General features: G+C 37.0%; 2 protein-coding genes across 3 annotated transcripts in view; both read left to right on the top strand.

Moving 5' to 3' along the window:
• The first annotated feature begins 454 nt into the window (after nucleotides 1-454).
• Nucleotides 455-5521, top strand: LOC132795007 (histidine--tRNA ligase). Of its 2 annotated transcripts, XM_060805394.1 has the most exons (6): nucleotides 615-734; nucleotides 3152-3434; nucleotides 3526-3741; nucleotides 3804-4232; nucleotides 4292-4927; nucleotides 5002-5521. In XM_060805394.1, exons 2-6 carry the CDS (start codon nucleotides 3240-3242, stop codon nucleotides 5203-5205), a joined length of 1680 nt encoding a protein of 559 aa, XP_060661377.1. In that variant the 5' UTR covers nucleotides 615-734; nucleotides 3152-3239; the 3' UTR covers nucleotides 5206-5521. The 2 variants fall into 2 exon arrangements, with proteins under 2 accessions (XP_060661378.1, XP_060661377.1); XM_060805395.1 differs by lacking the exon at nucleotides 3152-3434 and having other exon boundaries at nucleotides 455-734.
• Nucleotides 637-13311, top strand: part of LOC132795008 (paxillin-B) — a 78201-nt gene continuing 65526 nt past the window's right edge. The window contains exons 1-2 of the mRNA XM_060805397.1: nucleotides 637-734; nucleotides 5646-5904. Of these exons, the coding sequence (XP_060661380.1) occupies nucleotides 5710-5904 (195 nt within the window). The 5' untranslated portion in view covers nucleotides 637-734; nucleotides 5646-5709. The remainder of the gene's footprint in view (nucleotides 735-5645; nucleotides 5905-13311) is intronic.

Raw genomic sequence — 13311 nt, forward strand, 5'->3', positions numbered from 1 at the left:
AGTTCCTACTAAAACACATAGGTGGCGCTGCTCGCAGCATTTGCTGCAATGCTGCTCTTGAATGCCCAAAGCAAAGCAAACTAACCTACTTCAAATAAATGAATTATTATTCAATCAGCAATTCTGCTATAATTAATTAGAAAATAAAGACACAAGCCTTTCAAATTAAATTCTTATGTATGGCTAGCAATAAATGCTGTTGTCAACGTGTATCATTACGTATGCGCTACGTTGCTCTTTTTTGCGTTCAGCAAAGTGTTTGGTATATTAAATATTTTTGGTATATTAACTTATTGAAATCTTATGTTTCAATTGCTTTTGCGGTGTATTTTTACTTGTTAACTTTGAGATTTTTTTGCATCACGAACATAGCTAGAAATGCATTACTAAACCAAATGTAGTGTTAAATTTTGTGACATTAAATAGTGCATTTTGTAGAAAAAAGATTGCGGTCACGCTGGCATTCAGCTTATTTACGCTGGCCGCGTGCATTTTTTTTGGCAGCCAACAATAAAGTAAAATTGCAAACCGCGGGAAGGTAACAAAAAGCTTGCGATTACATATTTGCAATTGAGTCCAATTGTTGTGTAGAGTGTGAGTGTTACTGTTTTATTATAAGTTAGTGCTGTGGCTATTGGAATATGAGTGATACGCGTGAACAGATTTTGGAGCAAATTAAATTACAAGGCGATCTCGTGCGTCAGCTGAAAGCATCGAAGGAGTCTAAAGAGAAGGTCAGTACAAACTCACACATACACCTGCACACGCAATGGGTACATCATACATACAAGCACACACATCTATGCATGCGAAACAACAGCGCTTCAACATACACACCTAATAAATGCAATTATCCAAAAGTTTATATTTGCATACACATGCATTTCAATACGTAAGCGTGTGTATGTGTGTGTGTGTGCAATGCTTTTCTCTTAACCCCCAAATAAAAATCCTGTTGCACATTCGCAATTTAAAGTATGTATTTCATCAGCCAGCTACACTATGTATTTGGTATTTTATGTATGTACGTAATCCGTATTTGTAAAAAAAAAACAACAATAACACAGAATCCCAAAGCACGCAACATGACACATTCGTTTTGCGTTTCCCGCTCTCTTCTTCGCTCTTCGCTGCTGCGTTGGCAGGTTCATTATTGAATTTTACATTAGAGTAACTCCTCTCTCTGTCTCTGTCTATCTCTCTCTTTCTTAGCTCTGTAATTAGATTGCATGCACATAATGGAGAGCTTAATTGGCAACAACAACAACAGCAAGAGAACTTTCACATTCAAGCGCTGCTGTTGTTGTTGTTGCTGTCTCTGTTGCTCTTGTAATATTTATACGCTCTGCAAATCAAAGTTTTTTTTTTGGTCTCCGTCAGTCGAGTCAAGTCGTCAGTTGGAACTTTAAACACACATAAATCACAAAGAGCTTTTTTTGTACCCTTCACTTTTAAAAAATGTGAAAAAGAGTCTATTAAACTTATGGATGTCCATTAAGCATATATATTCTGAATCAATATCAAAAGAAGTATCAATTTTGTCTTTAACATCTAGATATTAGCAACAATAAATTATAGGGACATTAAGTTTCATGTGCACAAGTTTATTTTAAAATATTTCTATTTTTTTCATTTCTATAATAAAAATAACTCAAAAATTTATATTTTATATATATAAGTTTGTAATTTAGCAAGTGACTAAAGAATGATGCATTCTACAAATTTTATAAAGATGGCTCCTTAATCGTAGAGGATATCCAGGGAAGCTTTTAGGACACAAAAATCAGCCAGACTTCTTCTAAGCTTGCACTTTTCTCATTAAATTCCTTCCCAAGAGCGTTATTACTTTTTATCATATATTTTTCTTGAATTTCATTGGAACAATAATTAAAACAAAGTATCTTAGAGTGTATTGAATTTACATTTATTAAAGACATTTACTAAAGACCGCAAAGACCTTCAAACCAACATATAATGTAGGGTCTATTAGAGTCAGTACTTACCCAAAACTTTAACCAACACAAAGTAAAGGGTCTATTGCAGTCAAAGCTTTAATTTTTTTCTGCTGTCATTGCCTGTTTCACTCACTTCCATCTCTATCTCTATCTCTGCAAACTCCGTTGTTTTTGCCCCTTTTTAAATGGTCGTTGTTTGATTGTTGTTGGTTGTTGTTGCTGTGCTCATGACCGACTGACTGGCCAAGCAAGAGGCATAGCTCTATTGCTGTTGCTGTGTTGCTGAAACCGGCTTTGCAACCAACTGACGACGCTATTCCATCTCTCTGTGTTTGTGTGTGTGTGTATGTAAGCAACATTTAAGCCGAATTGTTGGAATAAATTGTATATTTAATGCGTTCATTGCATTCAAGAGCGCGTTCAAATCAGCTGTTGTTGCGCCTTGACAACAGTTGCAAACCTATCGATGTGTATCGATAATTCAAAACGGGTTTCTTTTCTTAATTATTGTTTAATAAAATCAGCGCTACACAATGAATGAATCATATGCTTAAATATTTGCAGAGACACCATTTATTTTAGTTATTTTTGTATATGCTTTGAATAAATTACAGTGATTAAAGAGATGATGCGAACTAGTGCATTTGAAACTAGTTCGGAACTAGTTCGCAGGTATAGGCTTAGGCTAGAGGCTAGGAAGCAGTGTGAGATGTCCTTGAACTTGCCACAAGTGGTGGCAAGGTCGTCGCGTCTTGCTTTTTCCACCGCGTTTCCCGTTTCAGTGTTTTCAAAAATGTTTAAGTGTCAAGTGTCATATAAACAAGCGCAACAAATCGACAAAAACTAAATCGGGGAAAAAATGCAGCCGGTCAATTGAACGCAACAATTTGTTCGCCATTTTTCTTTTAAAATATTAGAGCGCTTTTATTATTTTTGTAGTATTTTCTTTGTATTTGATTGGCTTTTATTTTGCATACACGCACACTCACACTGCACTTACACACACACACACAAAACACACGCACACACATTGGTTTTTGTACATTTAACAATTTCACTTGTTTCGTAACTAACGTTAATTAGTTTCAAAATCGCAAAAAGTTGAATAAACACTTATGAAAGCGTTAAATGCACAGAAACGAAATATATAGATCAACTTTAATCGGTTTTTTTTTATTGTTGTTGTTGTTTATTAGGTTTAAAAAGAGCAAATTGCAAAAAGAAATAAAAAAAACAAAATTTTTTGAAAGTTGTTGCCAAAGAATTTTTTATTCGATATCGAAAATGTTGCGTTCAATTGGCCGCCAGTGGCGCTGTAGTGCTGCGTTTCAGTGCCATTGCTCGAATCCTGTTCGCCGGCAGCAGCCGCTGGCGCCATCTAGCGTCGAGCGAGCGTTCTCAACAACCGTTGGACAACAAGTCAAAGCACAACAGCAACAACAACAACTAGTACAAGAACAACAACAACAAATGAATAAGGTTAGCATATAAGTGCACTATAAAATCCATTTGGCAAAAAAGTTAACAAAACCAATCACAATTTCTGGTGTCTCTCAATTTTTTATTGCAGATCGATGAGGAGGTCTCACGTCTGTTGGCCTTAAAGGCCAAACTTGGCGGCGATGCGGCGCCAACGAACCAAAAGTTTACGCTCAAAACGCCCAAGGGAACCCGTGACTATGCGCCACAGCAGATGACGTTGCGTCAAGGTGTTCTCGACAAGATCATTCAAGTCTTCAAGCGTCACGGCGGCGAAGCCATCGATACGCCTGTCTTTGAACTCAAGGTAAAGTCGGATATCGGATAATCGTATGAAATATGCATTACATTTTGGATTACTTGTTACAGGAGGTGCTAACCGGCAAATATGGTGAGGATTCGAAACTGATTTACGATCTGAAAGATCAGGGTGGCGAAATCCTATCGATGCGTTACGATCTTACCGTTCCCCTGGCTCGCTATCTGGCCATGAACAAGATCTCCAGCATTAAACGCTATCACATTGCCAAAGTCTATCGCCGTGATAATCCAGCGATGACGCGTGGTCGCTATCGTGAGTTCTATCAATGTGATTTCGATATTGCCGGCACCTATGATCCCATGCTGGCGGATGCCGAGTGCGTGAAGATCGTGGCCGAAGTGCTCGACACGCTCGATATTGGTGACTATGTGATTAAACTCAATCATCGCCAGCTTTTGGATGGCATGTTTGAGGCATGCGGCGTGCCAGCAAAAGATTTTCGCGCCATCTGCTCAGCAGTCGACAAGTTGGATAAGGTAACAAACTTTGCATTTTCTTTCTCTTGTCTTAAAAGTAATGATTTTTCTTTCTGCAGTCACCCTGGGAGGAGGTGCGCAAGGAGATGGTGGACGAGAAGGGTCTGGATGGCGCTGTGGCCGACAAGATTGGCGAATATGTGCGTCTCAGCGGTGGCAAGGAGCTCGTCGAACAGCTGCTCGCCGATGCCAAGCTCAAAGCGGTGCCGAATGCTGTCAAAGGCCTCGAGGGCATGCAGCTGCTGCTCAACTATTGTGGACTGTTCAATCTGGAGTCACGCGTCAGCTTCGATTTGAGTTTGGCTCGCGGCCTCGACTACTACACGGGCGTCATCTACGAGGGCGTACTTAAGGCTGAACCTGGAGCTGTTGGTTCGCCAGTGAAGGCATCGCCAGTGCTGGAGAATGGCAAACCAGTGGCTGCTGATCAAGGCAGTGGGACCGTTGGATCCGTTGCCGGTGGCGGACGTTATGATAATTTGGTTGGCATGTTCGATCCACGCGGCAAAGCGGTGCCCTGTGTGGGCGTCTCCATTGGCGTGGAGCGCATCTTTGCCGTCTTGGAGGCGAAATTCGCCGCCAGCAATGTCAAGCTGCGCACCAACGATGTCGAGGTGTTTGTCGCCTCTGCCCACAAGGGACTACACGAGCAGCGGCTGCGTGTGCTCAATCAGCTCTGGGATGCTGGCATCAAGGTACGTTCTCATTTGCTGTCACAGAGTTTCAATAAGTGATTGCTAAAAGCACAAGTTATTGCGATTTCTTGCAGGCGGAGCATTCGTATAAGCTGAATCCCAAGCTGTTGGCGCAACTGCAGCACTGCGAGGAGCATCAAATACCGCTGGCGATTGTCTTGGGCGATGCCGAGCTGGCCCAAGGTGTGGTCAAGCTGCGTGAAGTGAGCACGCGGCAGGAGTCGACGGTTCCATTGGCCGAGTTGGCCAACGAGATTCGCAGTCGTCTCAAGGCATAGACAGACACAAATATGTGAAGTCGCGCGCATTCGTCTGGATATTATGAAACTACACAATGATGAATTTGACGTGTCTAATTTAATAGTGTTTTTTTTTTTTTTTTATTTTGTAATAATTTTGTTCGATTTGTATTTTGCTATCATCGACACCATGTGCTACTATTATTATATGAAAACTAGGAATAAGTTATAGACAACTTATACCAAAACTGGAGACTAAAAATAAACTGCAAAACGCAAAACGCATTTAAACGAAAAACAAGCAAAAATGTTGAGAATTATAAAAGAAGCGAAACACATTGCGTTCTTAAGATTATGTTGAATGCATTTTTACTTGGCCATGGGTTACGAAATTATTGCAAATAACGAACAAAATATACATATATGTATGTGCATATAAATTTCAAGTTTGTACGTTGCTTTTGTTGAATTCGTTGCAGCGCTTGCCGGGAGGCATTGAGCAGTATAAGAATCAACGAGCACAACAAGGAGAAGGGCCACAAAATGCCGGAAACATTGCCAGCTACGGCAACGGTGACCGCCAGCAGCATAGATTGCACGGTTGCGGTGCTTAAGGTGCCATCGCCGACGATGCAACTGCCGCAGGCGTGCAATCTGCAGAGTTTGGGCCTCATCATGGAGCCCAACAACATTAATATCGAGCTTAATCCCGCGGCAACAACCTCAGCTGGCTTTAAGGTAAGTGCAGATTAATGTATACAATAAGTGAAGTCTTTTGAAGACACTACTAAAAGAAATAATATAATATTATGATGGGTATTTCATATTCTTTATGCCTTACCAAAACGCAATTCATAACTTTTTTCCCCTGTTGATCGTTGATCACTCAAAGTATTGGGCAAGTGCTGCCAAAAACTCATAAAACAGTGCTGCCAATAAATTCAAAATACAATGTAATAATGCAATTAAATATCGACTATATTTTTAAGCACTTACTGAAACATATACATATATGTATATAACTAAAATATGTTATTTTAGTTCATTCTCTGTGATCGTGTTTCGAATTTCGTACTCAGCAAGTGCTGCCAATGGCTCATGGAGCAGTGCTGCCAATAAACTTAAAATACTATGATAAGTAAATTAAATATTTACTTATAGTTGTGTTAATTGCATCGACTATATATTTATATAGTATCTTAATTATTTATATAAGTAAAATATGTTACATTAGTTCATTCACTGTGATTGTGTTTCGAATTTCGTGAAACGGTCAAAGTACTCAGCAAGTGCTGCCAATCGCTCATAAAACAATGCTGCCAATAAAGTCAAAATAGAACGTGATAATAAGTAAATTAGAACTTTATTTGAAATAGTTAGTTGTAGTTACTGAGTTATGTATATAACTAAAATATGTTACTTCGGTTCGTTCTCTGTGACCGTGTTCGAACTTCGTGAAACGGTCAAAGTAGGCAGCAAGTGCTGCCAATGTTTTACGGAAATGCTGGTCATATGGTTAAAACACTGAAAAGATCGATCACACATTTGACCTATCACCAAAAATTTCCCCATTCTCAATCACAGGTTGATCTGACCTCAAACTCCAATTGATTGTGGTGAAAGTTTCAGCCCATTTGGCAAAAAATTCATTGCTCGAGATTCCAAAATTTGAGTCAAACGAATGAACGAACTCCACATGATCGATAAGTCGATATTGTTATTGCTCCTTGATTGGATTTATTATCACTTGCATCACAAATGGACGTTCGTTATGACCTATGCATTCGATTTCCACAAGTGCTGTATCGGTTCATCTTTGGCATAATCGTTAGCTTTTGATTTTCGATCGCATCTTCGCTTTTTATTGATTATTCTGCATCTTTGTAAATAATCGAGTTTGTCAGCAAGTTGTTGGTGCCGTATTAGATTGACGTGGTGGATTCCTGATCCAACGACCGTATATGCTTGATAAGAAACTTGTTCATATTTGATAAAAGAAAATCTTGATAATAACTTCGAAATTCCACGATGGGAATTTTCGTTATACTCCTTAATACATATTAATATCGAAACTTGATTTAAATCAAATGCGGCTTTGACTAACTATAAAAGTTGACTAGTTCTTAATGTGTATGATTTTGTTGTAAAATTACTAGATCACAAAAAAAATGTGTAATATGTAATACATCCAAATTCTTTTATTAGGACGCCTATTCGATTTCTTTGTTAGAATTCTGTATAGTTAAAGTTCACTATACAAGTTAATTGATTCTTAGCGGATGCGGAAAAAATGATTAGATTACCTATTTTATTGGTAAAATGTAAAAATATCGATACGATATTTCATAATTCTTATTTGTTTTTGTTTTTTAGTTTCTCTATTTGAATAAATTATTATTAAACTTAAACAATTTTTCATATTTGTGATTTTTATATAATTTTTTTTTTAGACTTTTACTCTTGTGTTTATCTTAATCTTTTTGGGCTGTATATTCTGTAGTATCCCCATTAGATGAGATTCATCGGATCCTTATAATTTGTACATATTTGTATTTGGATTTGGTTATTTTTCTCTTTCGATTTCTGCTAATGGTTCTAAATCTGTAGCAATGTAATGTGTCCCCTTTTTGTCGCTGCTGTTGCTGTTCATTCCCCTGCCTCTGTTCGTTGCGTAATTTAATTATGCACACGAAAATGTCAAACGGACTCCGCGGCAGCTCCTCGCAACGTTTTTACACTCGAATTGAGTCCTGCGTCTGCGTCCCTGCCACTGATGACGGCTCGTCCAACTGATGATGATGATGATGCTGCCATTGCCATCGATGCTGCTCCTGTGGTCGCCGCATTTTTCATGCTTCAGTGCGTGCAATTTGACTGCGAAGCACAAAAAGGGGGTAGAGCAGGGAAGGGCAGGGAAGGGGAAAGGGAAAGGGAAAGGAAAGAGCGTATGCTGCCACATTCAAATGACCTAACCCAGGATGCGTTTCTGATTTTGACAGCCAGTCAGGCAGCCAGCCAGCACACTGGCTAATACAGTTTTAATATAAATTTCATTTAATTTTATTTCATTTCGTTTCGTTTGCTTTCGTTGCGAGTGTCCAACATTTTGTCGTTGTTGTTGTTGTTGCTGCTGCTGCTGTTGCCCTTGTGTCATCCTTCGTTGTGCTCGTTGTCTTTGTCGTTGACATGTCAGTGACATTACACTGCACCGTGGTACACATGTTATTAAACGGAATACAAATTATAGTGTAAGAAAATATATATGAAAGCAAGTAGGAAAGCTACTGTCGAGTGAATGATAACAAAACAGTGCGATATTAATCTTAAAATATGCCAAATTAATATACCGCAAAATACTAAAATATAACGAAGGTTATATTTGGTATATTGATATACATAGTACTTTATATAATACCCTTAGTTATAAAAAACAACTAGAATTGAAAGAATAAATATTTTATCAACCTTAATGAATTTGCTTATAAAAATTAATATTGAAAGCAAATTGTTGGGCTATAGTTTTAAAAATTTTTGAAATATAGAAGAAGTGCAAATGAAGAAATATGTCATCAATGAATACGTCATTTAGTAGCTAAAAAGAACTAGAAGCTTAAATACATATGTATTATTTAGTGACATGTGAGTGGAAAAATTAAATTTTCAATTGTATCTGTATCTAAGAATTATGTGCTAAATTAAGCTCCTAAGTTAGTATTTGTTCTTTAGTGTTATGTTTGTATATTTTTTAAGGAAACATAATTTTGTAAATAAATAAAATTTGTAGTGCTGAATTTTATTATAAATTCAAAATACAAAAATTGCATTACAGTAAAAGTTGAAGTCGAAAACTAAGTAAGTTTTGAAATACATATTTAAAATACAGTAGAATCCGGTTATAACGACGCCGCTTATAGTGTCCGTCCGGTTTTTGTGACGAAAACTCGATGACTTGATGGGTCCCCATACAAATTAAATTTTTAAAAATAAAATATATTTATTGGCAACAATGTTAAAAGAATTTTAAATGGCGCTCGATGTTTTAGTAGAAATGAAATTAGAAAAATCGTGTCTTAAATTTTACCAATTAATAAAATTATTCACAGTTGAATTTTTCAATATATTGGTAAAAATATAAATAAAAAAAATACACAGCTGTTTATTTATTTTTTGGAAAATATTTTAAATATACTTATTGGTTACACTTTTAAATGAATTTTAAATACGCTTGCGGTTTAGGTCGAAATGGAATTAGAAAATTATTGTCTTTCATTTGACCAAATAATAAAATAATGCATAGCTGAATTTCTTAATATATTGATAAAAATATAAATAAAGGAATGCACAGGTAAATTTATGTTTTGAAAAACATTTTAAAATCTGGTCTTTAATTTTACCATTTGGTAAAAGAATTCACAGCTGAAATTGTTTATATTAATAAACAAAACCCATTTTTTATTTTCAATAATGTCATTTGAGTTTCAAGTGCCAGTTGCAGCAGTATTTGCCCACTGTGCAGTGCAGTTGCCGCTTCTTTTGCCCTGCGGTGGTGGTTCGAGTAGCGGATTGGGATTTGGGTTTGGAATTGCCCTTCATAGTTGACGTCGCCCTGCAGTTTAACTCCCAATGCATGTGTGTGTGTGTGTGTGTATGTGTTTGTGTGTGTGCAGTGATTTGTTCGTAGGGTGCACTTCAAAAGCGCGGCTTGTTTGTCAGCACCAGCCAGACAGACAGATGGACAGACGGACGGACGGACAGAGTGATGAAGAGAGAGAGAGAGAGAAGGGTGACACACTGCGCTATTGAGGAGGGAAAGAGGGGCGAGGGGGACGCAGTCAAGCGGCCAGTTGAGTCTGATATCATTCAATGCTTCTAATTTACGGATTAATGAAGGCGCAATTTTACATATTGAAATTTTCGTTGTGCGCTCGACGATCGTGGGAAGCGATTAGTGGGCCGTGGCCGTGACAGTGCCACATAGTTGCTGCAACAGTGGCACTGCTGCATGTTGTCCTCATTCTCCCTGTTTAAATTTCGTATGCTCTGTGGCAGTGGCATTGATGGATTGCCACATAAATTTGTGATTTGCTAAGCTTGATTTTCCAAATTTTCTTTTCGTGAAATGCAACAAACTTAATTTGTATGAATATTTATGTGTTCGTGTGTGTGTGTCTGTGTCTCTGTGTGTGTGTGTGTGTGTGGGTCATTTGTTTGTGGTACGCTGGAGTTGGGGACCAGGGCCGGCAACAGCAACAGGGGTGCATGCGAATTGGGGTTGTCGAGTTTTGTGTGAAATTATTATTGTTTGTCGCTTTTGTTGTTGTCCTAGGTTGTGGCCGCAACATATTTGCATAATTTCAAGTGTGTCGCGTGGAGAGAGAACAAACTGAGTTGTTAAACTGCGAACTTGAAGAGTGTGAGTGTGAGAGTTCACAATTTCTTTTGATTTAGAGACCATTAAAACGATGATTTCACATTGGTTAAAAGAACTTGATATGGATGAAATGATAAATAAATTTTGTAAAATACAAATTGTTCACACTATATAATAGTGCGCACTAAAAGAACTACGTAATTGTAAAAAATAATAACAACATTGGAAAACTTTTTACTATATTTTATAGCGCATACTAAAAAAGACTTTCCAAAAAAAAAACTTTAATTCTCCATTTCAAAATAATAAATTAGCAAATCTTTGAAAAAATAAAAGTTTATAATTTAAAATGTATTTATAAAGAAAAAATCTCAGCATTCATAAATCAAATCAATTTAAAAAAAATTAAATCATATTTTGGAAAAATTAATAATATCATTTAAAAAGTATTTATAAAGATAAAGATAAAGTTTTAATAATCATAAATCAACTCAATTTAAAATAAAAAACCATCGTAATGCTAAAATGGTATTAAAACAAATTATTTCAAATTGCTATAAAAATAGTGAAACAATTTTAAGAAAATTTTAAATACAAATTTCGAATCTCAGAGTAATAATGCAAATCATTCTAGGATAAAAATAAATAAATTGATTCCTAAAGCTTTTCATAACTTCACCCACTTTGCTTCTATTACAATTTTAGCCAATGACTGTTAAAGTTCCTTCGAAATCATATCCAATTTGAAGAGATGTGCTATTCAGCTATTTTTATTTTCATTTTCTATTACTCAGTTCAACGCCTCTGGTGAAAAAAAAAGTAAATAGGGTAAAGAAGCGGAAGTCAGTTACTTTAGTGCAAACACTAATAATATTAATAACGATAATCGCAATGAATAGAAAAGAAGAATCTGACAATCCGATTTCAAGTCATAAATAAGTAACGCCGCCATCTATCTCTCTCCCACTCTCTCTCTCTCTTCTGTTCGCTATGCCTATTTGATGGTTATCTTTTGACTGAATGCGTACAAAAGAGACAGCAACATCTGTGCTGGATGGTTGAGCCTTCTCTTCCAGCCGAGCCACGCGTCGACAGTTGCTTATCTCGGGTGACCAGCGCGCCACGTGCGTTCGCATTCCCGAATGCCAAAAATTCCATTCATGCACTATAGTTTTTGGCACGTATGTGTGTGGAAGAGAGAGGGAAAATGTGGTGCACAAATTTGCGTGCAATCGTTATTATAGACTTTGCTTGCTTGCGTTTTTAATGACTTTTTCGTTTCAGTTCTGTTTGGCAATGCATTTAATTCGATTATGATCCCTTTCCTTGTGCCGTTGCCGCCGGGGGTAGGTACAAAAGTAATTGAAACGAAACTGTAAGTGGAGCGCTACGCTGTGCATTTCCCAGGCACATACACACTCGCATTATATGTGTGTGTGTGTGCGGCCAAGTACAACTAATGTGGGTGTTAACGGTGTGTTAAGTGATTTTGGCATTTGTTTGAAATCGAACAATTGCAAAAGCTGCTCTGCTGCTCTGCTCTGCTTTGTGCTGCGATAACTATCGACGTCAAACGAATGTGTCAGCACACGTTTTGCTCATATTTCAAAATGCTTCTTCGCGAGAGTTGAAAAGTTTTTCATATCCGTTTTAAAATTGCACGAAAAATCGAAATCGTAAAAGTATCGGCTTACGTTGCCGCTTACGTTCAATTACTACGTTTCAATTTTCAAACGAACTGCGTGTGAACTTTAAATAGCGAATAAGAATTAATGTCTTTTTTTTTTGAGATTACAATCTTTTGCAATTTTCAATTAGAGGCTATATGCGTTTTTAAGGGAATTCTAGATGTAGTTAAAAATTAAAATTTCAAACAATTTGTATTATTTCGTAAATAAAATAAGTGGATATACTTCAATGGTAAATTTCTGGACTTTTTTTATTTTTGGAAAATTCTTATAATGAATGTGTAATGTAAATTATAATGATTATGGATATTTGAATTATACAAGCTGGAGCTTTTAGCAGCAGTATGTCATTTGGGTCCCTTGTCGACTTTTGGCTAATGAAAACTAAAAACTTCAATTACGAGAGGAAAGCAGAGAAAATGCGTTTTTAAACCCAAAAATGTAAGAAAAGAAATTGTGATAGATGAGGGTATGGAAAATGCTTTTTTACGGGCCACTTGTTTGTTTGTTTGTCCCTCGGCTGCTGCTGCTGCTGCTGTTGCTTCTAATAAACAAAGAGTTAACCGAAAAGCACAACACGCACACACATAAACACAGGGCAGCTAAGAAAATGGCAATAAATCAGTGCACACACACACACACACAAACAAATACAATAATAAAGTAATGCAAAGCAAAACTAAGAGAGGGAGAGAAAGAGAGAGAGAAAGGGTTTTTTTCGATTGTTGTGTATTTGGTTGGACTTTCCATGAAATTTCCCAATGGGGTGATTATTTAAAATTGTGCAACGCATAAATATAGCAGACCAAAAGTAGACAGCGGGGCAGCAGCTGTTGAAACCCGTTCATCTCCCTTTTTGTGTGTGTGTGTGTTTGTGTGAGTGTGTGAGAGAGAATGTAATTGTTGCCAACTTTGTGTTATCAGTTTTTGGTAAACACAACAACAACATTTTTAGGATGTGCTTCAGTCGTTATCGATAACAAAATACCTAATTTAATTAGAAAAAATGCCAAATGTTAATTTCATAATTCGCACGCACTTTGATCGTCAGCTGTTAGACTGCGAGGCTGTTGTGCTCCAAAGGCG

The sequence above is a fragment of the Drosophila nasuta genome, chromosome X (genome assembly GCF_023558535.2).
Source record: "Drosophila nasuta strain 15112-1781.00 chromosome X, ASM2355853v1, whole genome shotgun sequence".
NCBI classification, from domain to species: Eukaryota; Metazoa; Arthropoda; class Insecta; order Diptera; family Drosophilidae; genus Drosophila; species Drosophila nasuta.

Excerpts from the sequence above, each read along its gene's own strand:
- LOC132795007 (XM_060805394.1), top strand. The coding sequence starts at position 3,240 with ATGTTGCGTTCAATTGGCCGCCAGTGGCGCTGTAGTGCTGCGTTTCAG. Across the intron at positions 3,435-3,525 it reads AACAACAACAAATGAATAAG|ATCGATGAGGAGGTCTCACG; the intron begins GTTAGCATATAA and ends TTTTTATTGCAG. Across the intron at positions 4,928-5,001 it reads TCTGGGATGCTGGCATCAAG|GCGGAGCATTCGTATAAGCT; the intron begins GTACGTTCTCAT and ends GATTTCTTGCAG.